At 38.8% G+C, this 27,233-nt stretch overlaps 1 protein-coding gene and 1 long non-coding RNA gene across 3 annotated transcripts in view; both read left to right on the forward strand.

The window, feature by feature from the left end:
• The window catches only part of TNPO1 (transportin 1), a 28,548-nt gene extending 6,215 nt beyond the window's left edge, over positions 1 to 22,333 (forward strand). Inside the window, exons 3-24 of one of the 2 annotated variants that reach the window (XM_053475501.1) lie at positions 1,553 to 1,702; positions 1,915 to 2,021; positions 3,219 to 3,352; positions 3,612 to 3,693; positions 4,726 to 4,848; positions 5,405 to 5,523; positions 7,540 to 7,600; positions 7,693 to 7,861; positions 7,960 to 8,112; positions 8,425 to 8,650; positions 9,779 to 9,950; positions 12,575 to 12,661; positions 13,069 to 13,188; positions 13,660 to 13,818; positions 14,461 to 14,548; positions 14,659 to 14,757; positions 15,258 to 15,353; positions 18,389 to 18,464; positions 19,047 to 19,146; positions 19,306 to 19,380; positions 19,778 to 19,921; positions 20,774 to 22,333. In XM_053475501.1, coding sequence (XP_053331476.1) covers positions 1,553 to 1,702; positions 1,915 to 2,021; positions 3,219 to 3,352; positions 3,612 to 3,693; positions 4,726 to 4,848; positions 5,405 to 5,523; positions 7,540 to 7,600; positions 7,693 to 7,861; positions 7,960 to 8,112; positions 8,425 to 8,650; positions 9,779 to 9,950; positions 12,575 to 12,661; positions 13,069 to 13,188; positions 13,660 to 13,818; positions 14,461 to 14,548; positions 14,659 to 14,757; positions 15,258 to 15,353; positions 18,389 to 18,464; positions 19,047 to 19,146; positions 19,306 to 19,380; positions 19,778 to 19,885 — 2,504 coding nt within the window. In that variant the 3' untranslated portion in view covers positions 19,886 to 19,921; positions 20,774 to 22,333. The remainder of the gene's footprint in view (positions 1 to 1,552; positions 1,703 to 1,914; positions 2,022 to 3,218; positions 3,353 to 3,611; positions 3,694 to 4,725; positions 4,849 to 5,404; positions 5,524 to 7,539; positions 7,601 to 7,692; positions 7,862 to 7,959; positions 8,113 to 8,424; positions 8,651 to 9,778; positions 9,951 to 12,574; positions 12,662 to 13,068; positions 13,189 to 13,659; positions 13,819 to 14,460; positions 14,549 to 14,658; positions 14,758 to 15,257; positions 15,354 to 18,388; positions 18,465 to 19,046; positions 19,147 to 19,305; positions 19,381 to 19,777; positions 19,922 to 20,773) is intronic. The other variant, XM_053475508.1, reaches the window with a different exon arrangement.
• Positions 8,670 to 9,145, forward strand: LOC128505266 (uncharacterized). The gene is made up of 2 exons (XR_008355561.1): positions 8,670 to 8,921; positions 9,012 to 9,145. It is a non-coding gene; the product is annotated as an uncharacterized LOC128505266 (long non-coding RNA).
• Positions 22,334 to 27,233: the final 4,900 nt, after the last annotated feature.

Genomic DNA, 27,233 nt, shown 5'->3' on the forward strand with positions numbered 1-27,233 from the left:
GTTCCAGCAGTTAAGATACGCAATGATACTTTCAGAAGACATCATTAGAAGCCCACCCTTATTGTCTTTTACGAGCTTGTGTACTACGCACAGTGGGAATCGCTCGTTGAACGAGGCTTACAAGTGGTATATTATGCCTGCAACAAGGGCTGAGCTGGCCCGGCATAATGTATTGTCAAATCTGACAAGCGGGTCCATCTATTATCGAACTTGTGCGCTAGGAGAAGCTTGCAAGGGTTTGTCCTTTAGAATGTGTTCACGCAGATAATGTCCGGATTTGGCTGTTTTATTCTCCGTTCTCGAGTTTCTGGGTGTTATTTACTCTTCCGTCCGTGTTACACGTCTTCTCCTGTTGCCATGGGTTTAATGAACTGAAGCTAGCGAGGGGCCCAGGTGGGAACGTGTTTGCTGTGATACAAATGCATCGCTCCTGGGGCAGCTAATGTATTTATAAACAGGCTTGGGAATTCCCATCTGGGCAACCATGTCTACAAGGAGAAACCTTTTATAGAACTCAGGAACTCATAGAAGCTTCAGATAACTCCTTCTTTGATCCTTCTATCACTTTAATATGTAGTCAGTGCTTCCGTTCAAATCTTTCATTAGGGCAGGTTTTAAATTCCACATCTATTTAAGGTTTTTATTAAACTACTTAAGGTGTCGTATTGCCTATAAATCTTAAAGAATGTGTCACTTCCCCCTTACATTAGCACTTCATATGCCTCTTAATAGAAAACACGGATGCAAGCATAGAGGATGGCTGCTCCCAATGGAAATCAGAATTTGTATGGCTTTTTTTCCTCCCTGGTTTTTCATCCTTGTGCTAGGGTGGAGGTGGGACTGGAAATTAATAGGCTTGTGCCTACCTATGGCCACAGATCCCTGGGGTAAAGCCGACAACTGGAAGAACTTTAATATCAAGGCTTCAACACCGTGCTGCAGGATGTGTTAGAAATGTAAAGCCCCCCTGAGTGAATGACTGGACTGCACCCTCCTATAAACTGCTTTAACGCAAAGGCTCCGCGGATATATTCATTTAGAGATCATCATTTAAAACTGCAAAGCATTTAATAAAGCTCACACACAGTACATGTCGGACGCTGTTCCATACACAAGCGCTTCCAAACCAGTCTTCAAGGAACACAAGCGTTGCAGATCTCTGGATTTCCCTTTTGGAATACGGCGAGTGCTGTGTTAGCAAACTTGGCAGCCCCCCTATTGCCGTTCAACTTGTTCGCCTGCGTTCATCCTGCAGGTGGAAATATATTGACGTTATGAGGTGGATACCCTTTATCCCGTTATCGTATCACTGGAATGGATTTCCTTTTGTATCATCCTGACGTGGATTAGCGGTTGGCGTTCGTTGTGTAAATGACCTCCTATTAGTTTATGTGCCGGTTCTGTTGGGGAACTCTGGCCTCCTTTGCTACGTTTCTCAAAGGATGAAAAACTTGCTTACCGTTTTTGGAACACGTTTGCTGTCTCGCTATTTCCGTGCGTGAATTAATTACTTTGTTTCACTATATCGGATATATATTTATTTCTTTTTCAGATGAGCCTACCCGGTCTTTAAGTGGGTTGATACTAAAAAATAATGTGAAGGCGCATTTTCACAACTTTCCAAATGGGGTTAGTGATTTCATCAAAAGCGAGTGCTTGAACAACATTGGTGATCCTTCTCCGTTGATTCGGGCGACTGTAGGTAAGTGCGGTAGTTTTGGTTTTCTGCTATATGTGCGTTTTTGTTTGGACAGTGAAATATGACGAGCCAAATGCAATCTAAAAAACAGATGTGTGGTATGATGCCGTTTGGGGAAAGTTAACAAAACTCCTTACGTATGTATATCACAACGCATTGATCTAGAAACATGCACATTAAAATTCAGTTTCATTCATTTAATTTGTTTTGTTTAGGTATCCTGATTACAACAATTGCTTCTAAAGGAGAGTTGCAGAATTGGCCAGACCTCTTGCCAAAGTTGTGTAGCTTGTTGGATTCTGAAGACTACAACACATGTGAGGTAAAATACTTTCACAGTGCTAGATTTAAAACCAGTAAATGCAATTCCAACTTATTATGGTTTTCTTGGTTACCGGTACGTCCTAAAAAAAACCCCGTTCTTAAAAGCCTTTTAGGACTTACTGGTACCTCCCTGCCCCAGCATAGGACTTCCCCTGTCACCAGAAGCCAGAATTGCTGCCTTCCAGGGGACCAATCTTAACCTCTGACCTTTACATCAGGAGTTCAAAATCAGGTATTCTCTTGGGAGATGTCACTACTGACATCAACCAGAAGGTCACAGCAGGACAGATGCCCCCTAGAGGTTCTGATTGTGATCAGCAGTGCATGTCACCAGAGACTTGCTTGCTGATCAGTGTAATAAGTGTGTGTGGGGGGGGGGTCACGGGAAAAGGTTTTCTTATTAAATATAGAAAGCGTAAAATAAACGGTGAGCTTAGTTGTGTCATTGTGATCCCTCCTGCATACATAACATGTACAAGATATTCTATTAATATTGAATTGAGAACAGTGCAAAAAAAAAAAAGCCCTTACATACTTATTGCCCTAGCATTATATACAATAATTATGATCTCGCCCTTGTTCACTACCCCCAAACCTCTTAAGCCAAAAATATTAGAAATACTGCCCTATAGTGTGATATATAATGCTAACAATTATAAATTTTTCGCATATGTTTCTATGGCTTCATATGAAAGCCCTATTAGTTCTGAATAGAGGTTGTATAATTTGTGTGACTACTACTACTAAAAAGAGGATTATTAAACCCACATAGGATAAAGTGTCGAACGTACAGTATTTATGGTACTAAAAATCCCCGGTAGCGAAAGGACTAAACCTGTACAGCAGTGTTTGTAAATATTGTAAATGCACGTAAATCTGTAAACAGCAGCATTATTTTCAGGAATCTTTTTTGTGTCTTAAAACTGAGCTTTTGAAAAGTTCTTTGGTCTGTCTGACATTGCTAGTATCTGTAAGGAGTAGACCACGGATTGGAGATTAAATTATTTTTTTCAACAGGAAAGGGTCCAGAGGAGACCTTTTGGTGGTAGATAAAAGAAATTGTCTGCCAATCAGAATACATTTTTTTGAATGATTAAACAATTTAATTAAGGCCGAATGCCCAGTTACTTATCTTTGTGTATTGGGTAGTTTGAAATCATTTCTATTTTTTGTTTTTTATTTTATAATCCTCCAGGGTGCCTTTGGAGCCCTTCAGAAAATTTGTGAAGATTCAGCAGAAATTTTAGACAGTGATGCTCTGGAAAGACCTCTCAATGTTATGATTCCAAAATTTCTGCAGTTCTTCAAACATAGTAGTCCAAAAATAAGGTATGTTCTGGCGAGCGTGGCTTTGTTTAAATCTTAGAAAAAAGGTAAAAAGGGCTCCGCTTTGTATGTATAACAGAGTGGAAGTGACTATTGTTGTTGCGGAACATTTTTGGCTGAAGAAGCTTCGTGTTAATGCAATACCTAGTTATGAGTTCAAAGGTAACAGAATATCTTTGTCTTACTATCCTGTTGATAGTCCATTAAATATTGCTGCATAGTCCCAGCGAAAATTCTTGATTTTGATGTTTTTATGCCGTAGGTCCCATGCTGTCGCTTGTGTGAACCAGTTCATCATTGGAAGAACGCAGGCTCTTATGTTGCACATAGATTCCTTCATAGAGGTACACGTGACACATTTCTTTGTGCTGTTACAGCTGATCTTATTTTACTTTTTTTAATTCCTATATATTTCATCAATACATCTACACTGAGTTTATTAGTTTAAAGGCCATGAACCTATTTGTGCCTGTATGAATTAAGGAGGAACTGTTACATTCCAGATACAAAGACAAATAGGGTTCTGAAGCTGTTGCATGCAGTTACGTAACTTTCTACAAGATGCAACTAAAATTGATTGATGGCAAAGACATTTTGCCCCCCCCAACCTCCATCTGGACAAGGCATGATTGGTAGTTAGTCCTGGAGAGCTGCAGCTACAGACTCTCTAACCTCGGGGCAGACAGACTCCTGTCCAACAAGCCTTGCGTGATCTCCTCCTGTGTATCTGCACCCTGTCTCTTTATATCTTAATCACTACCTAAACTCTGTCTAGTATATCAAGAAGGACAATTCAAAACTGACATCTAAGTTAATCCTACGTGCTTTACACGTCATTATCCCTATGTTATCCACATGGGATTTCTTAGAAATCCCCTGTGCTCAAGAATCAGAAGGCACGACGCCAACTGTCATAAAAACATCTACAAAACAGAATATTCAGGCAGGAGAACACTGCCTCCCTTTCCTGTGATATTAAACGCATGACAAGGAATAAAGGTACTGCTCACATCCACACAGCGATGCTTATTCGGAAATACGACACGCTATGATACCGTGCAGGTTTCATGATTCTTTAGCACTTTGTTTATCTGTCAAGCACTGTATTTTGCACACTGCTTTACGTTTTAAAAGAAAAGGGTGTCTGTTCCCTTATAAGTGAGAAAAATATATAAAATATTGTATAACCTTAAATGGATACTCCAGTTGGTATTCAAATAAAAAGTCCAGGTATAATCATGTACAAAAAAGATATTAAACAAATATAGTGTAACATGTAATAAAACTGAATGGTAGAGGTAAAAGATTTTACATTTAGGTCGTGGCTATGGGCTAAGCAAACAGTCTGACTTCTGTATTTTCTTTACCCCTAACAGAATCTGTTTGCATTAGCTACTGATGAAGACCCCGAGGTCCGCAAAAATGTTTGTCGAGCGCTTGTCATGCTACTTGAAGTTCGAATGGATCGGTTGCTTCCTCACATGCATAACATTGTAGAGGTGATGCTGGTTTTATACTACAGTTCTAAATCTGTATGCCTAACCACTTTTTCCTGCCTTCCTCTTACTTACAGTTATGGGTTTATGAGAAATACAGTTTAGAAACCATTAGTTTCCTATTTAATAGCTATTGCTGAATATTAAATTAAACAAATATCTATAAGTATATTTATAAATGGTATTTAGTTTTAATAATAATTGGAGCTGGTGGGACACACTTATTACTGTATCTTGTAATGTTAAGGAGTACTGTGACCAGACTTTAAATACATAATTCAGTAACTTATCTTGTCCCACTCAAAGGAGATATACACCAGACAAATCTCAAATATGCATGGTTTTGAGAACATAAAAAAGTCTATTCCTATAGCTTCCTTTCAAGGTCACCTTGTCTTGAGAATTGAACATTAGTTGCGGAAGAGTCTACATACGTTTTAAATAAACAGCGAAAAGTGGGATTTGGAATTTTAATAATGTGCTTGCTGAAAAGTTTTATGTTTGAAGATTTAATCTAATTCATCCTGATGTGCTGTATGTTTTTTCTTCGTAATTGCAGTACATGTTGCAGAGGACACAGGACCAAGATGAAAACGTTGCTTTGGAAGCCTGTGAGTTTTGGCTGACGCTGGCAGAGCAACCGATCTGCAAAGAGGTTTTGTGTCGGCATCTCGCAAAGTAAGTGATTTCATCTACTTTCACATAACCCTTGCATAGAATGATTTTCTACATGAAAAAAATGTAGTAATTGGAAACTGCTTTTGCACTGAAGTCAAGGATTCTGGGGCTGTTACCTTAAGGCTCAATGGCATGTAATGCATGTTTTCAGTGAGGCCTCTTGGTTCCCTGTTGCAGTGTAGGTCTCTGAGTTGACCCTGTTGTAAGTGCTACTCATGTTTACTGCTCCATAGTAGAGAAATTGCAAGAAGAGTAAACTACACATTGAAATCTGCAGCATCCACGGAAGCCTCACAAGTGAGGCTGACCTTGGATCCGGGGAGGAAAGCCTTCCCCGGAAGAAAAATGGCCGCCGCCGCACCGATCATCAAAGATCGCGGCGGCGCCTGGCTAAAACAGCTTAGGAAGCGATCGGAATCGCTTCCTAAGCATAAACTGTTGCTGACATGCCTCGATATCGAGGCATGTCAGTAACGCTACCCCCCTACCTCCGAAGAGCAACCACAAATGCTGTCATTCACAGGATGGCATTAACAATAGAAAATTAGTTCACAGAGGGTCTATCCAGACCCTCTTGAGAACTCTCGAGCTCCTCCTGCAGGTTGAATGTAGGTACTGCATCCAACCATGCAAGGTCAATGGAGCCCAGCTCACTAATGAGAGTAAAAAAAAAAATCATAAGCAAGTCTTCTAAAGATATTCTTTATCTTTACAAAAATTCCAGCATGGAAAGAGTTAAAATATTGGCCTTACAAATGCCCATAGGGTGTCTCGTATTAAAAAATGCATGAGTGGATGGGGTAAATTGAATTGGCTGGGTTCAAAGATGTCCCAAATATGGGACATGGGGGCAGTAGGATCAGATGTCTAAATGGCATAAAAATACACACCTCACAAAGGCGGCCTTTTACCTCCCAAATAACCCAATAAACCCATGCGCTCAGGAGATGTTACTGAACACATATTGGGGTGTTGTTTGACACGGCCATATACCAGGAGCGATAAATTTATACCTGAAGTACAATCAATGTGTGAAAAAATACAAAAAAAATTTACTACCATAAAGTTTCACAAAGGCTGGTGGTAAAATTAGTGCATGGAAAGGGTTAAAATACCAGCATTTCAAATACCTTGGGGTGTCTAGTTTTTAAAAATATGATTTGATGGGGTAAACTGCATTGGCCGGCTTCAGATACCCAAAATGGCACATGGTGTGGGGGGGAATTACCAGATTTGGAAAAATGGCTTTGAAATAGCAAAACGCTACCTGTACTTATTGCCCCATAACGTGCAGAAAAAAGCAATAAAAACATTGGGTATTTCTAAACTCAGGACAGATGGAATCTATTTAGCAGTTTTTTTTCATTCGTTTTTGCAGATGAGTAAGTTTTTTGTTTAAAGTGAGAGAAAAAATCCCCATATTTTATCATTTTTTATTTTAATAGTAAATTAGATGATATGATATAATTAATGGTATCTAAAGAAAGCCCTGTTTGTCCTGAAATAAACAATATAGAATATGTGTGGGAGCACGAAATGAGAGAAGAAAATCACAGCTAAACAGTAACACTGAAATAATGTTAAAAGAGCCATTGTGCCACAATATACTACGAGTAATAACCCCTATTGTCCTTAAGGGGTTAATATTGCTATAGTACTAAAACACGTTCATGTTGGTATACATAATAAGAAACTATATGTGTAGAACACTGTAGGTGTCGACAAATTTGATTGGGATCTAAGAGCCAGATAAGCCCTGAAGCTAAATCACACTGAAACCAAACCAACCGGCCATAGCTAGAGAGTTGGCTGAAAGCACTTGGGGTATCTGACCACAGATGTGTATATCATGTGTGAACAATCATATGCTTAGCATGTTTAGCTGAAGTCTGACACTGAATGGCTTGGTGTAATAAGGTAAGTCTTAGACTGCGATTCAGACTGTATTCTTGTGTCCTGATTTTTTTTTTCTTTTAAAGGAATGGTCATGCCTCATTTGTTTATATTTATTTTTAGATTGATACCCGTCCTTGTAAATGGGATGAAATATTCTGAAATTGATATTATCTTGCTTAAGGTGAGCACTTTACAAAGCATAAGACTCTTAGATTCCTCTTAGCTTGAAGTTTTACTGGGTTGTTTTTTTTACCGTAATGTGCTTTGTCCCAGGGTGATGTTGAAGATGATGAAACTGTCCCAGACAATGAGCAGGACATTCGTCCCCGTTTCCATAGATCACGGACTGTGGCTCAGGCCCATGAGGAAGATGGAATAGAGGAGGATGACGAGGATGATGACGACCTTGACGATGATGAAACAATATCTGACTGGAATATAAGTGAGTAGGGAGTTGTCATACCTTTTTACTAATCTGCAATGTGCTCGTGCTAAAGTAATGAATGTCTCTAAATTCTCTAAATGCTGTCTTCTTCCCAGGGAAGTGCTCTGCTGCAGCACTTGATGTTCTTGCCAATGTGTTTAGAGATGAGCTTTTACCACACATTTTGCCTCTCTTGAAAGAACTTCTTTTCCATCCGGAATGGGTAATCAAGGAGTCTGGCATTCTGGTTCTGGGAGCTATTGCTGAAGGTGAGTCCATCAATGAGATTTAGGATATCAACTAGTAAAGGATACTTGAGTGTATTGTATGGTCATGTAAGATAAAAAAGGCATTAAAGCAGAAGCTGCCAGAGCAAAATCTAAAAGTAGAATTTTTGGAGACCTTACTACATTTTACAGATTTCATCAGCAAGGCTACATATTGTCCACCTCTTTGTACATGTTGTCTGTTATGCACTTCCGTTCCCCACACTTTTTAAACCTGAAGAACCTAGAAATTGATCTGTAGATAACAATATCATTTTTGCGTAACTTGTGTAATTATTTGATCTATTTCTCCAGGTTGCATGCAAGGTATGATCCCATACCTCCCCGAGCTCATCCCTCACCTTATACAGTGCCTATCTGATAAAAAGGCTCTTGTGCGCTCCATTACATGCTGGACCCTTAGCCGCTATGCACATTGGGTAGTTAGCCAACCCCCCGACATGTATTTGAAGCCATTAATGACGGAGCTGCTAAAACGCATCTTAGATGGCAACAAGCGAGTACAAGAAGCGGCTTGCAGGTATGTTTCCAATTTTTTTTTCACCATTGCTAATTGTCAAATAGTATAGGGAAAACGCATGATCACGATTTCGGTTTATTGAGAAATGAAGCTTGATGATTAACTTTCACTATTTATTATGGAAGACCAGTACTGGCAGATTTCTCCAGCAGATAAGGCTGAGCTGGCCCTGTGTGATGGGTGAACACACGTAGAAGCCATCTCACTCTGCATTGCACTGGCTCAACCAGGTTCTAGCAGCTGAAGCTCGCAGGGATTAGGCCTTCATAACGTATCGTGATGTGTAATGAAACATAATGCTCCTGCCAGTGCCCACTTAAGTAAATAAAACCCTCTATGCCATGGCATCTTCAGTGACGAGAAGAAAATACTGTCAATTCTCCTTTTTACTCTGTAAAAACAAAAAACGTTCAGCAGGTCTGTTGCATTTCCAAAATTAGTTTTTTTTAATTATGGTTAAACTAAATGTATCAAAGACAATTGCACAAAAAAGAAGACTCCCAATAAAGCTTAAATAAATGAATTAAGGTGTCCTCTTTTTCTGGCAGAAATCTTATTTGGCAATGATGTGTTCATAGACACTGTGGTACAAATGCAGTGCTAGTTGGGGTATATCTTTAGCTTCCATAATTTACTCACTGTTGCAAGAAATCCCTGCTTTCACCCTTCTCGCAAAGCTGTTTGGCAGTAGCATACATCAACTAAATGCTTCTAAAATGTAACTTGTGTATTACCTTTTTGTAAGTGTGTGTGTGTGTGTGTATGTATGTATATATATATATGTGTGTGTGTGTGTGTGTGTGACCGGTTTACTTACATTATGGTGGCTTTAGTTGGTCCTGCATAAGTACCTCCAAAGGAACTGTGATCTTATCTGCAATTGTACAACATGCTAACCAGAACAAATATCAATGGACAAGTGCCGATATCTAGACATGTACAAAGTGTGTGTGGGAAACCGACTAACATGAAGAGACTGGAGTGAACTAGTTTTTAAGTGCTAGGACTTGTTTCAGTGATGGCTTTGCAGCTTTGTATAGAGAATTACAATAAACTAATTTTTTATTACTGTAATACCCTTTCCAGTGATTGCTCATATCAGATATTTGTTTTGTTTTTTTCCTTTAGTGCCTTTGCTACTCTTGAAGAGGAAGCTTGTACAGAACTTGTCCCCTATTTGGCTTACATTTTGGATACTCTAGTCTTCGCTTTCAGTAAATACCAGCATAAAAACCTCCTCATTCTTTATGATGCCATAGGCACGTTGGCAGATTCTGTAGGACACCACTTAAACAAGCCAGTAAGTATTGACTTTCCAGTCTGTCTATCATTGTACTATTAATAATCGATCAGTGTTACATATGTGCAATAGATTATTCATATGGTTCAAGTTTAACGGCCTTAGTTTTGGTTACATTACCTCTCATCTAGTAGTCCGCAATCTGCTTATTTCTAGTACAGCATCGTGTATGCAGTTTTTTTCCTCACTTTGTGTAACTTTGTTTTAAAATGGCTAGTCTTCATGTGTGCTTGTTGTATATTATATACAGATATACTTAGCCTAAATGTCAGCAAGCTTTAAGTTTTCATCTAGTTAATATATTGAAATGTCTGTTCTTCCTAGCCCTGCTTCTCTACATACAAAACCAGTTTTCTTATAACATTTTTTGCGTTATTTTAAGGCCTTAAAGCAGGGCTTGACAAATTTGTTGTGAATCTAGGCGCCAGGTAAAAAAGTTAGGAGCCAGGATTTTTTTAAACTAACACTTGGTCAGAGTGATCTGATCATCATCAGCCCACTTACTAAACTCACAGCATTTGACCTGGAAGCACCCTGGACTTTCAGGTCAGTGCTGTTTTTTTTTTTTTAATTTTTTTTTTTTGACTCTTTCGATGCTGATGTTCCATTGGAGCACAGCATTGATTGATATTTAGTCCCCACAAGCTTGTGGGGACAAATGTTAACCCCTGCAATGCCACGAATGTCATACACAATTGTGGCATTGAAGGGGTTAACGCTGCACTGTCGCTCTCATGGAGCGATCAGGCAGCAGGGGGTGTTGGGGCTGCTCTCCACACTCATGTGGAGACCAAAGAACCCTCTCCCCTGTCCCTGAAGCTGCCTCTGGCAGCTGGGACTCAATTGCTGGTCTATAGACCAGCCATTGCAGGGAGGGGTGTCTTTGACTGCTGTAGGCTTCCATGCCTACAGGAATCATCAAAGGGCTTGTGGGGCCTCGTTTTTGCTGTTGCTGGTCTGCCTGGGCTTCCAGGCAGACCACCAGCAGCAGAGCCCCGTACAAAACGGGAATTAACCCCTAAATGCCGCGATCGCGGCACTGAAGGGGTTAACGCTGCACTGTCGCTCTCATGGAGCGATCAGGCAGCTGGGGGGTGTTGGGTCCGGTCCCCACACTTGTGTGGGGGGCCCAATCAACACACAATCTCCTTCCCTGAAGCTGCCTGTGCTGAAAACACGATTGCTGGTTTTGCAGCAACCGCGTTTTCAGCCTACAGGATCACTCCGTGGGAGGAGTGATCTCAGGCTCGGGGGGCGGGCTCTGAGTGGATGTGCTGTCTGCCCAGACTCCTGGGCAGACAGCAGCAGCAGCGCCCCCGTGTGGTGACTCAGCCTCTTACATCCACAATTTTTTCTGGATGTAAGAGGCTGACAAAACCTAGGCGCCAGGATAAAATTCTGTCGCCATGGCGACCTGGCGCCTGGAATTTGTCGAGCCCTGCCTTAAAGGCAGAGCTGTTCATTTTTGTACCCTTCGTGACAATTGCTGTCTTAACATTTGTGTGGCGGGCATGTTTAGCTGTAATCTTCTTTCATTTATTCTACCCACACAAATTTATATATTTTTGAGTCAAATTAGTTCAACTTACCAACATCAGACCATATATGTTTGAAAACTGGGGACACCGGTGTATTTCGAATGCTCATATTTTAACTCTTGCCATGCACTAATTCTGCTACCAGCCTTTGTCAAACTTTGTGGTAGGATTTTTTGTGGTGGTTTTAGACACATTATGCTTCAGGTATGAATATACTACTTCTGGTATATGGCAAACACTCCAGTATGTTTTGGAATTTTAATATCTGATTATCCTGCGTCCATGTTCTGTTTGGGACTTCTTTAAAGCCAGCCAATTTTTTACATAGTACGTCATGAATTTATAGCTCCTGGCATGTCACTGTCGAACACCCCAGTATATTCGATCTATGTACCCCACCAAACCATTTTTTTTTTGGGAAAAACAGATGCCCCAGGGTATTTCAAATGCTCGTATTTTTGGACTTTTTGTATTTACATGTTGAATGTTCTCGGGATAGTCTGGAAAGACCTTCTTGGAACTGTTTTATTTTGAATAGGTGCTGCCATGTCTCTAACAGGCAGCCATTTGAAACACTCCTAGGAGCGATCAAACTGCCCCCTGATTTTTGTTTGTGTTGCTGAATGCCTCTATATCGAACTGAACACGATACTTCAAGTGCTTGGTTAGCATTTAGTATGTTGCTGTAACAGTGATGTGCCCCCTAATCTACAAAGATTATATATTTAAATATTGGAACAACATTCAGCCATACAATATATACGTGTGTGTGTATGTATACATATTATGTGTGTATTAGATATAACTTGTATAATAGCCAATACCCGATAGTATATTAATGGTGTGTTATGATGATTGCCCTAAGGTACAAAAAAATAATTATTCTCAGAGGTTTAGCTGGTATTGTAAGGATGTGTTAAAAGGTACAAGTGAAGTACAGAAAAAACACTTTGGGCTGATCACTCTGGATTTACGCAAATCACCAGTTGGATGTAGGTGCTATTAAATACGTTTTTTGTTCTTTTCCCCTCAAGGTCCATAACTTTTCCTCATTGGTTAAGTGACGTGTTTTTATTTCTTTGCTAGGAGTATATTCAGATGCTTATGCCTCCGCTCATCCAGAAATGGAACGTGCTAAAGGATGAGGACAAGGATCTCTTCCCTTTACTTGAGGCAAGTAGTTTCTTGTTTAGCAAAAATACGATGTGGACCGGGCGGCGTGTGGGAATCTTTCACTAGCAGCTGTGCTGTCATACTCGCTCGGGGAGTAATGGTAGAGGGTAATGTAGCCTTATTTATCAATTTATATAGTGCCACGGTGCTGTAAAATGGAGTTTGAAGCATTATCACCTCACCTGTTATATCTTAACATCAACAGTAAAAGTTACTTTGACCTCTGTCAATGAGAACAGATAAGGCAGCATTACTTGCAAAGCCAAGCAATGTAACTTAGCATATAATGCATGGACAGTGAATGTCATCCCATAGATCCTTTTATTACACTTTTTTCAACCATTTATTGTAAAATTATTTAAAAAAACGTATTAATTTATTGTTTAATGACTTATATTTAATTTCAGTGCCTATCTTCTGTCGCTACTGCACTTCAGTCTGGTTTCTTGCCATACTGTGAACCTGTGTACCAGCGTTGTGTGAACCTGGTTCAAAAAACTCTTCAGCAAGCCATGGTAATATCTAATGTGTGTGTTCTCCGGCATACGGTTCCTTATATTATCACGGGTAGCAGCTCTCGCCTGTCGGAAGTATTGCACAGATACGGGAAAATAGATCAATGTGGGAGAAGTTAAAAGGACCTTTTTACAAAATTATTCACGTTAGAGCATCAATCGCTGATAACGTTTCTCATTTTACTTAAATGGCTTGTGGCTCCTCTATACATCCAGTGTCTTCTGCATTCTGCATGCTGGACTGGAAAATGTTATATTTCGTTAAACCGAGAGGCCATGTAGTGATTAAACTTCTTGTATTGAATGTTTTACTTGATTATGGTCTCAAGCTCTGTTCTCTTTATTTTAAGAACATTCTCTACCGCTTTCAGCCATTGTGCATTTGTCTCACCATTGACATGCTATGGTTGTTTTTATATAAAGGGGGCTCTCTGTTAGTATTTACATTTCTGCATTGATTATTTTATGTTTTTCTCTCCATAGTTGCACAATGCTCAGCCTGATCAATACGAGTCTCCGGATAAAGATTTCATGATTGTGGCTTTAGACTTACTAAGTGGATTGGCTGAAGGGCTCGGTGGGAACATTGAGCAGCTGGTGGCTCGTAGCAACATCCTCAGTCTGATGTATCAGTGCATGCAGGTAAGAGGATTAGTCGCCACTAAATATATAACATACATATGGATGATATTTTCTAAACATACCGTAAACCGGTGTGTATGTTGAATATACTTTTTACAGTCCTATAGCTATTAAACCACTTTCCAACACTCCAATAACCAGGCATGCGTCTTTGGATTTGTTCCTTGCGTTATTAGACCTTGTATATATGCTTCTTGCTCTTAATTTAACCCTTTCCTACATTGTTAAATGTAGTTTGATTATATATTTTATTTTTTGGATTTGGCCTACTTTTTAAAAATGTGTTAGTCTTGGACACGCTAGGACGCTATTTTCTGTTGCAGTGGAGTTCAGGAGCCTCTAATAGGATGCATTTATTTCATAATAAAATATTCAGCAGCTGTCAGCACACACCGTTATACTTGTGACATTTGTCAGCAATTTGTGTGTTCCTGTTGAAAACCATGCATTTGTTCTCAGTCATGTCTGATTTGAGTGATTTATAACGAAACAGCTTCTTAACCCATATGATTTGATGAGAAGAAAAGTAACCTGGACTGTGGTTTCCAATGATGACCGTGTTATTAATGATTTGCCAGCATCCTTAAGAAGTAATATTAACTATAACTATATTTCACATACAATAATTGTCTGCCATTTTAGGATAAAATGCCAGAGGTACGGCAGAGTTCGTTTGCTTTGTTGGGAGATCTGACAAAAGCATGTTTTCAGCACGTCAAATCATGTATTGGTAAGTTTGATTTTTGGGTACTTTAACTTACATTCGTTTAGTAAATGAAAGCCATATGTGGTAATATTTCAACAAGGTTACAATCAATCTGTTTTTCTTTTTATCCCTAGCTGAATTTATGCCAATTTTAGGAACAAATTTAAACCCTGAATTAATTTCTGTGTGTAACAATGCAACGTGGGCGATTGGGGAAATTTCCATCCAGATGGGTAAGATTTATTTTATCATGAAAATGCAAGTTGATTTTCCCTATGATTTTATGTGTTAATAAAACTGTTCCAATTTGCAATGATTCATTTGGCATTGGTTATAACCATGCTGTTTCTGTAAGCAGCAGAGAGCAGGGCAAGACAAAAGTAGACAAATGTGGGGTTTTCGATTATATTCTGGACAGGCTTAACAGTGAAGCATGTAATGGAGCCTTTTGATCAGCTGCTGGACATATGCTTTTTAGGCTTCCCTGCCTTTAAAGTATTTCCGTTCAGCCGCGTGACGGCTGCCTGGAACTTGGATGTGACGTATCTGAAAGGGATTTGTAGTGCATGGCCTTGCCTGGTACTACTATGTAGGGATACTCTCATTGTTCCAACGGCAGGGACAATAGCTCCTGTTTCTATGCAGTCATTCCAGCAGACCATTCAAGCCTAGGCAGTAGAGACATAAGATTGCTTAATGTTTACCACTAAGAAACTTGTGTTTTTGTTTTTAGGAATTGAGATGCAACCTTATGTCCCAATGGTATTGCACCAACTTGTAGAAATCATTAACAGACCCAACACACCAAAGACTCTCTTAGAAAATACAGGTACCATTTTTGGAAAGTCCTAGCATTGTCTTCATCTTTCATTTACACAATGTTGGAGAAGCTGCCGTTCCTCTGTACACGTGTATGCTTTGTGTTTTTAAAATGTCTTTTTAGCAAGCCATTCAAGGGTAGCTTGCCTTAAATACAAGCGTTGCTTGGCCTTGCATACCCCATTTTCAGGGAACATTGCTTTTCACTTACCTTTCAATGATCTCTTCCACATACAATTCACAAAGATAAGGGAGTTTGATCTCGGTAATGTCCATCATTTTTATCATTGCTAGCAGTGAATTTGAGAGAGCCAAAGTCACGTTCTATCACTGCTTGGATTAAGATGTTTTCATTGATGATGCCCCTATTAGTGAAATATGGTCAGCAGTTAAGTTTAGGTACATGCATTGATATAAAGAAAAACGTATTCCCAGATTTGGCTTGCTAACTTTTTAGATGCAGTGGATATTACTATCGCAAGCATACGCAGCTATTACTGATCCTTTTCTTTAAGTGAATTCTACAGAGCAATTAATGTATTTTATACAATCTGGAGAAGATCATTTAAATGGCTTGGCCCAAATACACCTTTTTAACTGATGTGTTATGATTGCATTATATCATATTGTTTTGAAAGAGACATGTAAAGCAATGTGCATTCCTCATGGGGTGACTTACTGAGGGGTTGTTTCTTTCCTAGGGTCTATTAAATTGCCTAGGCGTGATGTAATGACATAAGGCAATTTCTGAATTGCAGCCTTAAATTCTGATGACTTAATATTCCATATTACCATATTCTTTCTGGTATAGAATATATTTGAAGCTTTTACCAGTGATCTGTTATGCATAATACATTGTATATACATTACATTTGAACCCAATAATGTTTCCAATTCATGGAATGCAGTGAAATTTGCACTTTCTGGGAAATTGCTGCAAGTTTACTTATGACATTTTGTAAAATAGTAAATTTGCGGAAGCTCCCATACTTACTGTATTTGTTTTCCTTTAAGTAGATTTCTTCCCTTCCTAAATGTTTAATGTGATGCCCTTTCTTGGCTCAAAGTTTACTGTGGGATGATACAGCTTTTGTGTACAAAACAGAAAAAAATTTATATTTTTAATGGTGAATAAAACCATGAACAACGCCTTGCATTGTTATTCAACACCTCCCCCCCTTTTTGTTGTGTTAAAACACAGCATACCTTCTAATGATGGAAGTAGCTCTATTGTGGCACGTCTTACGGAATTATTTTTTTCACTTTTTTATATTGATAAACTAAGCTTGGAAGGAAAAACTGCCTACACATTGTAAGGTAAGATTAGGGCTATTGGTAAACTGTATCTTGCTTAAAAAAAAAAAAAAAACCCTCAGAATTCTGCAAAGCCCAGACTGCAATATTTTAGAGCACTCCCGTTTATGGTCTTCATCCTCCCAGAACCTTCATGACTGTCCTGCGCAGGCTGAAATTTATTTTCTTCTAGCACTTTACTTACCTCCACCAGGTTTTCCCAGCCAGTAAACAGTGTTCCGCCACCATCATGCTTGGCCTTTTTTAGATTTAGGTTAATCACTAAATCAAACATAATGACCTCTCCTGACCAATCTTTAAACCCACCTGCAGGGTACTTCTGCGTCACTGATGCACTGTGGATGTGTGCCCCCCCCCATTGGCATGCATTCGTTGGAGGGTATCGGTGTCAAAAACCAGTTTGTAAATTTAAAAGGTCTAAGGTGGTTGAATACATATGCAAGGCTATACCGTAATGCTGTACATTTGTATACTTGCCTAAGAAAAGTCTATAGTCTAGGATATATTCCAGCATCCAACCTCCATCCTAGTAACTGCTGGTAAACTTTAAATGCTGTCGCGGTTAGGACAAAACAAATTGAAACGTACGTATTTTGTAGGTAATCACCATCGATTCCAGGGCAGCATTTACAATTCTTGACGGTTTCCATATGTTTTCCGGACTCAGTCCATGTATTTGGTGTTGTTTCAGCTGTCCCACATTGAACTTTTAGACGGAAAGCACATCATCTGCTCAGTTGCATGCTTCCATTAGATTGTTCACAAGTGCCTGTTTAATGAGAATGTCGCATAATTTGTGTCTTCTGAACATGGGTTTCTTTTGTTTCTTGATTTTATTTATTTTTTCCAAATCTTACTGGGTTTTAGTACTTGTTTAGTTTGCTGGAAACATTTTAAATTATTCTGCCCCCTCTTCTCTAAGCCACCCCCTGTTCTACCATTTCTCTTCTGTAAAATATTAACCCTCCGTTCCTAATGAGAGAACATGCCTAAAACTATGATAGTAATCTCTTCCATCATGGGTCTGACTTTTTTATTCCTCGCCTGGTTAATAAAACTCCCCAGTGTTGACAAATAGACTTCTGTGAAATATTTAACATGAAACGGACTTGGTCTTTATGACTCAAATAACGCAGAATAACTTAAGCCGACCGTAATGTTGTGTGAGAGTTCCCAAGTAGCAGCACAGCCAGATTTACTTAATGTTGGTACAGTTTTTAAAGTTAGTTTTTTTTTTCTTTCAATGTCCCTTTTGATTAAATTTGGATTAATCTCCCCTCCCCCAACTTGTGGACATTGATGTATATTAAATAATATTGTAACTCGGAGTAGCCAGCCTCCCGCTTTGTGTCCGATGGAATGGTTGGCTGAAGCTGCTGTATTAAACAGGTGGTGGGGGAGGGGTGGTCTGGATACAGGTGTGATGGTGGAGACGTGGGTACAATTCCCAGATGGCTTTTAGATTGTTTTAGGCATTCTCTCGTTTTCCTCCTCTAACCCTCATCCCCTTCCAAGCCTTTCTTTGACGATTATGCAGTGCGTTGCTACCCCAACAGCGAGGGTGGTCATAGTCTACACTAGTGAAATCTTATGTTTATTATCATACACAAATTCTGTTTTCCGTTTCTGAGTTATTTGTTGTTTTTTTTCTTTATTTTTTCTCCTCCCCCCTCATTTGCTCATGTCTTGGTTGGCGTTTGGTGGTGTATAACCGTGATTGCGTTGCCTTAGCAATAACAATTGGTCGTCTTGGTTACGTTTGTCCTCAAGAGGTGGCCCCCATGCTACAGCAGTTTATAAGACCCTGGTGTGTATTATTCAATCTTTTTTTAATTCATTTTTCTTCACGCTTTCGTTCTATTTCACATCTTAATTTTTTCAGTTATTACACGATCCTAAATCATTGTCAACCATGTGACTAATCTTGTCCTATAGTTATTTTTTTTTGTCATTTTTGTACATTTTCTTTCAGTTTTCTGTTGTGGCTAACGACTAATCAATGCACGGGATAAGATTGTCACATGCTTGCTGTGTTTTTTAAAAGCTTTTTTATTTTTCCTCAAGGTAGCATCAACTTGGGTTTTACCAGTCATATATGTAGTGATGCATGTTCTTAAATATAGCATACACGCCAATGTATTATGTCATACAACAGAATGATTACATTGGCTGCAGAATTCTGTCTGTTTAAAACATGCTGGTAGTTTCTTTGTCGGTTATCTGTAGAATGCGTCTCCTTAGAGACTTTGGAAAACTCCAGTTATCTTGTATGAAACCAGCAAAGAACGCAATAGTTAAAAAGCGAAATATGTAAAGGATTTTTTTTTCGTTTTGGCTCCGTCTCTGGGTGCGATATGTCGGCATAATGAATTATGTTTGGAATTAATAGGTGCACTTCGTTGAGGAATATCCGAGACAATGAGGAGAAGGACTCTGCATTCCGAGGAATTTGTACGATGATCAGTGTTAATCCTGGTGGAGTAGTACAGGTAAACATCAATGGCACACGTGTTGGGTCATAAAAGGCCCATTTGAGAAAGTATTTGATTGTAGGATTGTAATTATGGTTAATACTTGTGAAATATATATATATATATACTCTTTAAAAAAAAATTACACCTCCCCTCTTATTTTTTTTTATTTTTTAGGATTTTATATTTTTCTGTGATGCTGTCGCATCATGGGTTAATCCGAAGGAAGATCTTCGAGACATGTTTTGTAAGGTAGTACTTTTGCTTTATTATGTGTAAAATTAAACTGTACTTTATTATTTCAGTCCTTCATTTTCTCATCTGATATCCAGAGTGCTTCCCTTAGGAAAGGATAGTAAGGAAATGCTTGAGGTTCTCCCCAGGAGTGGCCTTAACCAGAAGCCAAAAAAATTGCTGATGTAAATTAGAAAATGCATATAGAGCAGTAGGTGGCTGTGAAGGCTGGCGAGAATAGTTCTGGTTCTAACTAAGACACAACATTGCGCTGTTTGAATGTTGCCGAGGAAATCCTTGTCGACGTGGTGCAAGTTGGACAAAAACTAGTCGTAATGTTTAAGGAGAGCAAAGGAATTCAGTTAGTTTATTTATTTTTAAAGATACTTACGTTATCTCTCTGTTTTGTCCAAAGATTCTTCATGGATTTAAAAATCAAGTAGGGGATGAAAATTGGAGGCGTTTTGCAGATCAGTTTCCTCTTCCCCTTAAGGAACGTCTCGCAGCTTACTATGGAGTTTAACCTAGTTGTGCTATAGCTGCAGTCTCATCATTAGGGGTAAGTACACTTACGCTCACACACACGATCTGAGGCTTTCTCCAAGAATACAAACGTTAAATAGCCCGCTCCAGCTTTAGTGCTTTAAAAACACATTACTGAAGTACCAACCCTTTCTGGTGGATGCTTCTACCTGTTCAGCGCACACTTCAGAATCCACAAGAAGTTCAATCTTCTTTCTGGAAGATTGAGTGATAAATGGAGACAATCTCCTGTTAGCTCCTATAACCCATTACTTCCTACTATAAGCAAAGGTTAGCGTGTAGTTCGGTGTGTGCGTTAGAATGAAAGCTGTGTCCGTAGTGCCCTACTTCTAGTAAGAGAACTTCAGGAACTTCCGATCAGTCTCCCAGTTATGGTATCTTGTTGGAAGTCAGCCACACTGGTCTCCAGACACCATTCGAACATTCAGCACGGACGCAAATGGGATTTAAGTAAAACAAGATTGCAATAGGCAGTGAAAAAAAAACTGTGTAATCTGGCAATTAATCACTAAAACCGTGCCTGTGAAAGCTAAGCCCACCTGTGGGTGTGAAGCTGCTCATAAATAGCAAAACATAATGCAGACAATAGAAACATTTTCACGATGTGCCTCATTTATGCCACCTTCGGTTAATGTTAAAATGTAATTATCCTCAATTATTTTCACTTTTATAATGGCTTGCAAGAAATTTGCAGGTAGGAGCTCTTTTATAAACCAGTTTAAGACAACTGAAAACATGATTGTTTCCCCCTTGAGTTTAATTCTGGTATTTTTGATGCTTGCGCATCCACACAGGCACGTAGAAATCCTTCTTGAGATATGAGTTAATTTAAGTGTTTTTGTTTTCTTTTCTTTTTCCATCTGCTCAGGTCCTTCAGTCTGGGAGACAGCGGGGGAGCCTCTGCACCCAGGGAAATGCTACCCTATTACAGGGGGGAAGGGCAAACCAGTAGGGAACACAGTTCAATCCCAAAGCCTACTGGGAGGGGCGGGAGGGAGGTGTTGCCGTCACTGTATTAAGTCGATGTTGGGAAACGTTTAAACGTCTGGAGCCTTTGTGGGTGGAAATACGTCTCCTTTACAATTCTGCACTGGATGTGAAGAAGCGAACTAAGAATATAGTCTCCAAAACAGCACATTCTGGTATATGGGGGATTGTACTTAAGAGTACCTTTATAATTGAACTCTAGGGGGTTAAGTAAGAGGAAAATCATTTTTTGCACACATAAAAGGAAATAGTAAGGAATGGGGATTATAGCAGTAAATGGCATTTATTTTTAAGTAAAGGGTCGTCTAAATCTCTCTCCCTTTAATTGGGAGCTGTTGGTGTTGCATGTTAATGAAGACAAATAGATGAAGCCAGCGCAGTTACAAACACAGCTTACTATGCGTGTTAAGAGCAGGTACTTAGACTACAGTTCAGATGCTTAATATGCATACGTGTAATATGACATCATAATGCCAAATTTTTTCTTTGTTTTGAGGAGGGAAATGAACTGGTAAAGAATAACTATTTTTTTTTTTTAGTTTACTAGGAATCGAACAGTAATTTTTTTTTTTTTAAATAAATTGCTCATTTCCTGAGCATTAATTTGCAGTCCCCTTTAGCAAAAACAATCTGTTTTTAGACCATAGCATTTTGATACATTGCTAAAGAAACTGAATAGCATTGCCATGCAGTGTACTGTTGGTTTTCGCTTGGCTTGAAAGGGATATGCAGTTCACTCCTTAACTAGCACGCTTGGATCACGTAGTAAGATGGGCAAATGCTGACTGGTATCCACCATTTTTTTTTTTAATTTATTTTTTTCCCCGTTTACCAATTAAATGTAGCCCTGCATTGGCGGTATGTTTTTACGTTGTTTAGGAATTTGTTTTTAAGAAAAATAAGTGTAATGCTACAAAGTACGGTTAAAAATGTAAACTTTTGTTTGCCCGGAGTGGCGGTGGACTGTGTGAAACATTGCAAGCCCTTTGGTGCTGAAAAGGGACTCTAGCATCTGTTAAGAAAAAGCCGATTAATATTGTATTGTAACACAGCGTGGAAAGCTGGTGTACATGTGCAAAGCTTTTTGCCTCTGTGCTGTCAGCGTGATGTTCTTTCTGCATGGTTAAATACAAGTAATATTATGAGAACCTCAGTTACATAGAATAAGATCAGTTTAAGGGGATGCATTCATGTTGGAACAATTGAAATTGTAGAAATCAAGGTAATTGCTATAATTCAGTGTTTATTCCCTCTTCAACATATTAAGATGTCTGTTTTTTTTCTCTTTTGTTCAAAGCATGATCACAAAACATTAATTAAATAGATGTGACCCAGGGTATCTGCACTATATTGGCGCTTGTTGGTGGCCCTTTGTACCCTGAACAGACACCTTAGGGTGCGAGATAAAAGCTACACAATGAGTTTTTTTTTTTTAATAAAATCCCCTTTTTCATTTCATTTTGTTCAGCTTTTCTGTTGCTTTCTCCACTTGTGTTCCTGTGAATAAACCCTTGTTAATTTAACCTTTTACTTTTCTTTCCATGTGTATTTTCTTATGTACTATGAATGTGAAACTTAACTGGTACACTTGACAACGTGTCCTCGTGAAATCTTAAGTGATAGTCAAGGTGTATCCCATGATGATACAGAAGAAAACCCCAAAGTAAAACGTTACCTCTGCTGGCCAGAGCCGATGTCCCGCAATGTCCTACGATGTCCCACGTCCTTATGTAGAATCTGAAAGCCACCATGTTTGTGTCCCCGTGCGCTATCATTCATTTTGTGAGTTAAACATTGATCTTATAAAATAGTGTATATAAATTGCACTATATACAGATTCTATCAATAAAACATTGAATTTCAAACATGTAAATGAATGTCATTACCAGTAGGGCATTATCCATGAAGTCTTTCTAATTGCTAAGAAAACATATCCCATTGCCGTTTATTGTATGGGATATGTGGCTGGTTACTAGAAACCAGTACTATTTAGGGTTTTCCATTAGACTTATTGAAATACAAGTATTGTACAAGAAAGATCTGCATGCACCAGTTTAATTCCATTTCTCATGTGATGAATTGAGGCTTGCATGGAGTTGGCATGTGTTCGGCTTAATGAAGTTATAAGTAATGATTGACTCAGGTATAACTCTGATAAGGAAACTAATGGTGGCTCTTAATACACTTTTGATTCATGATTTCCTTTTTTGGCTAAACATTTTGTTTGAGTGATTATATGTGCGTGTGTGTATATATGTGTGCATATGTATAATATTACACACACGCACACACTTCGAAGCGTAATAACAAATGCTTTGTTCAGTGCCGTTTGCTCTGCTTCAAAGGAAGGGTTTCATTTTCTGCAGGGATTTGACACTTAAGGAATTTCCACCCGAACGTCATTTTTGAAACACTCTACATTAAACCGATATACTGTGCTTTTTACATTTTTTACCTATTCTTAGCTGGGCACTGAACACAAGCAGCTGGGTTTAAAATAACATTTTGTTGGGTAAAACAAGCGTCTGTCTCAAATGATCAGACAATCAAACTATTCAGAAGTAAATACCCAATGGATTTTTAATGAAATAACAATTGGGACATATTATTGATGCCCCCCCCCCTGTTTTTACTCTCCCCATCCTCCACCCAAGTTATTAGTGTGAGAGTGGGGGCTGCTTTTCTGATTTCAGTAGTTCTTTGATTCATCATCATGGGATATATGAAGCATCTTTACTATTGTGGTGTAGGCTTTGACCGTTTTTGAATGTCTATGGAATGTTCTTTGAATCGTAGGTCTCGTCTTGTTACATTCCAGTGTTTTTCTGCTAAAAGCACGGCTTACGATGTCTCTCACACTGAATAAAGTGCTGTTAGTGTGCTAAACTACAGAAATAGCCGCTGCTATGTGATGTAGATTTTCTACTTGAATATTTTGATGTTGTAGGAACCTCAGGAGGTCTGTGTTTACTGTTTTTTATTTTTATTTTTTTTTTTACCTGCCCTTTTTTTTAGCTTTCTTCCTTTTACCGATTAAAAAAATAAATAAAAAAAAATGGCTGTCAACCTAAGTTGGTAACGGAAAGTGTTGCTTGTTAAATGTTAAACCCATTTTCCATGAACTTCCCCAGTAAAAAGAAAAAGGCAATGTGGCCGGTGTAGTCGTTGAGAAACACTTTATTCCCCGTTTTCATTATTAGACGCTGCCGTCACTGTGAATCCAGAGAAAACAAAAGGCTTGAGTAGCTTTGCAGGTAAACTTCTGGATTATATGTTGCTTTTACCACTTTAGTAACATTAAACATTCTTATGATGGGGCTGCATGTCCAGGACAGGGTGTTGTAATAGCAATGTATATAGATCCATGTGTCTGCTTCCTAAGGCGGTTTACTATACAGCCCTGTTTGTTGAAGCAATCCCCCCAGAGCATGCCGTTTAGTTTGTTACTAGTAAGAAAGTGATCTTGGTTGTTTCCATGCAGTTAAATACGCTGTACTGGAAGTATACTCTACCGATTCTGTGTTTCGCTAAACTTTAACCCCTTCATGACAGCCCGTACATGTACGGGCCTACAATGTATTGTTTTTAATGGGTTTAAGGACAACCTATTGTCCTTAAGGGGTTAATATGATTTTCGCGCATTGAAAGGCACCGTGTGTTAAGTGGGCGTAATGGAGATAGTGGTTAGAAAGCGGCCCCCCATATGTATAGCAAAGAGTTGAGGTGTGGTTTAAAACAAAAGTGAAATGCTCTGCAGAGTTGGATTTCGACGTGGCTCGGTTTTTGATCTATTGATCTTCTGCAGAGTCTGAAGCTTTTTGCACAGCTATATAGTATAATCTGAGACCGGTTTGATCCAGAGCTTTGCACAAACTTTTGCTGCTGCCGATAGGCATTTATCTATGCCCCTTACCTGATGTACTGTGAAATAGCCCACTTTTTTTCCCCTCCCCCTTTTTGCAGAAAGCATTTGTGCTGTCCTGGGTAGAAAACCAGCTTTACACTTAGACTCAAGCTGTGCTGTTTTCTGAGTAATAAAGAACACCGCGAGGGGTCCTTTAAATCCCGTTCCATTAAGTCATTTTGGCTGTAGAATAAAGTATCGGTCTCCGTAAGATCTCCATGGAAGAAAGCGTTAACCGTTGTGTGTTTATTAGCAGGGTGTTTTTTTTGCAGCCATGAGGTTAAACCTTCTTCCTGGCATCTAATGCTGTGTGAACTTTATATACTTTCTAATCTGCCAGGGTGTTTCCAAACAGCCACTGAGATCCACTAAAACTTTGTATGTATGGAATAAGAAAATGACGGACCCTTGACTAGTTCTCGGTCTTTGCACACATATGGTGCGTGATTTTGGCAATTGGCGCAGGAACTTAGTCATTCGGTTCTTGCAGAATATAAGGGCCATCGCTTTATGGGCTTCATTGTTGGCAGCAAGTGTGTGGAATACATAGCCATGTTTTAATAAATTAAATTTTAGCACTGTGATGTATAAAAAGTTACGTTTTTAAGCCATGTGAAACACAATCAGCGTGTGATAGCTTCTATACAAAGCAATACCAGTTAATCCATAGAGAACCATTAGCGGGCACGCCACCAGATGAATCGCAACCAGTTCACCCTCAGCCAGTCCAAGCATATACACAGAATTAAAATGAATCCTGGTTCATCGGCTCGAGTGTCTGAATTTTTCTACTTCTAGGGCTTTTAACTAAAATGGGGTTACTTCTAACCTCCAATGAATTTAACTGATGATGCATTGAAACAGACACGTCGTCACACCGGATCTTTCTGCTGGCAACTTAGGTTGTGTGCACTTATTATTAAAAAGCTTTATATTTGTTCAGTTACCTTTCCCTGACACAATGTTAACCTTTTTAGACAAATATTCCTCATGCAACTTTTACCTTCTATGAAAGTGATTTTTTTTCTCGGAAGTCTGCCTCTGCTAATTGAATTTCACTTATACTATGATTTTAGTTTTTGATAAGCTGCTGAATTTTAAAAGTTTTTTGGGGCCACCAAATATTTTGGATCATGCAGAGAATATATATTGTACTGTAGTAATTTTGTATTTACATTTGTATGATGTGATAATAGATGTGAATGTTAATCACTGCTTGGCTGTGTTAATAAAGTTGTTTAAATACGCGAGGTGTGGTTTTTTTTTTGGTTTTTTTTTTCTCCTGCACTCCATGATCTGCATTGCTGGGCTTGTTAGTCGGCCATCATTTGATCCTTTTTATACATTCTAGGTATCAGACTTGTGCAGATGGACCAAAAACAAATTGACTGGGGGGCCTGGTTTATGAAGAAATGGACAAAAAAAGAAAAGGGGGAATTGCAGGAAAGGGGACATGGAGGTGGTGGGTGGGGAAGGTAGGAAGACAAACTTTGAGTGAGAACATAAGTATGAGTAAGTGGAAAGAATCAACAAATGGAATGAAATCTTTAGTCTGCTTTTATTTTGTTTTAATGGGTTCCTCCAAATGCACAGGTATATTCTTAAAAAAAAACAAAAAAAAAACAGTTCCCCCCCAAAGAGTTACTTCTCAGACTATGTATCCAATTTTGAATTACATTTTTTCATATTAAATGGCAGACAAGACTGCAGGAGCAAATAAGCATCCACAGAAATGTTACTAGGCCCCCCCATCTTTACTTAAAAAAAAAAAAAAAAAAACTGTTCCATAAATTGTAAACTTTTTCCTAGAGAGTTAAACAAAACGAATGCAGCTCGTTTAGACCCATACCACTCAATCATCCTGATATCCGCCTAGTGTTTCTTCCCCAATGTTTATCATGTACTTCGGGATGTAGATTTTCTCCACTTGAGATGGTTCCTGATTTATCAAAACAGTGCAAGTTGAATACATGTATGGCTTGTTCCATTAGTGAGGAATTAAATCAAGTTTTCTGTCATCCTACCTCATCCTTGGTGGACAAAAATGCATGTTTGAAGCCGGGCCCTTTGGCAGACATTCCTAAATTTGCAAGAAAAACCAATAGGAAAACCTATTGACCTTGAAAGCCCAAGAAACCTAAAATTAATGTATGATGATCATAAAAATTACTGCATTTGCTCAATTATAAGACAACCCTCCAAAATCTGAATATTAATTTAAGAAAAGAAAAATCCTGCATATAAGATGACCCTATAGGAAAAGTTTTACCAGTAAATGTTAATTCATGTAAACCATTTTTTTAAATAAAAGCTATGATTGAGAAAAATATTTTGTTTTTGATTCCTTTTATTTCCCAATCTGCCCCAGGCTTGTCTCTCTGCCCCATAAATGCCTTAAACCCCCTATATGCCACTGTGCCCCATGATATGCCTTTTA

The sequence above is a fragment of the Spea bombifrons genome, chromosome 1, assembly GCF_027358695.1.
Source record: "Spea bombifrons isolate aSpeBom1 chromosome 1, aSpeBom1.2.pri, whole genome shotgun sequence".
Lineage (NCBI taxonomy): Eukaryota > Metazoa > Chordata > Amphibia > Anura > Pelobatidae > Spea > Spea bombifrons.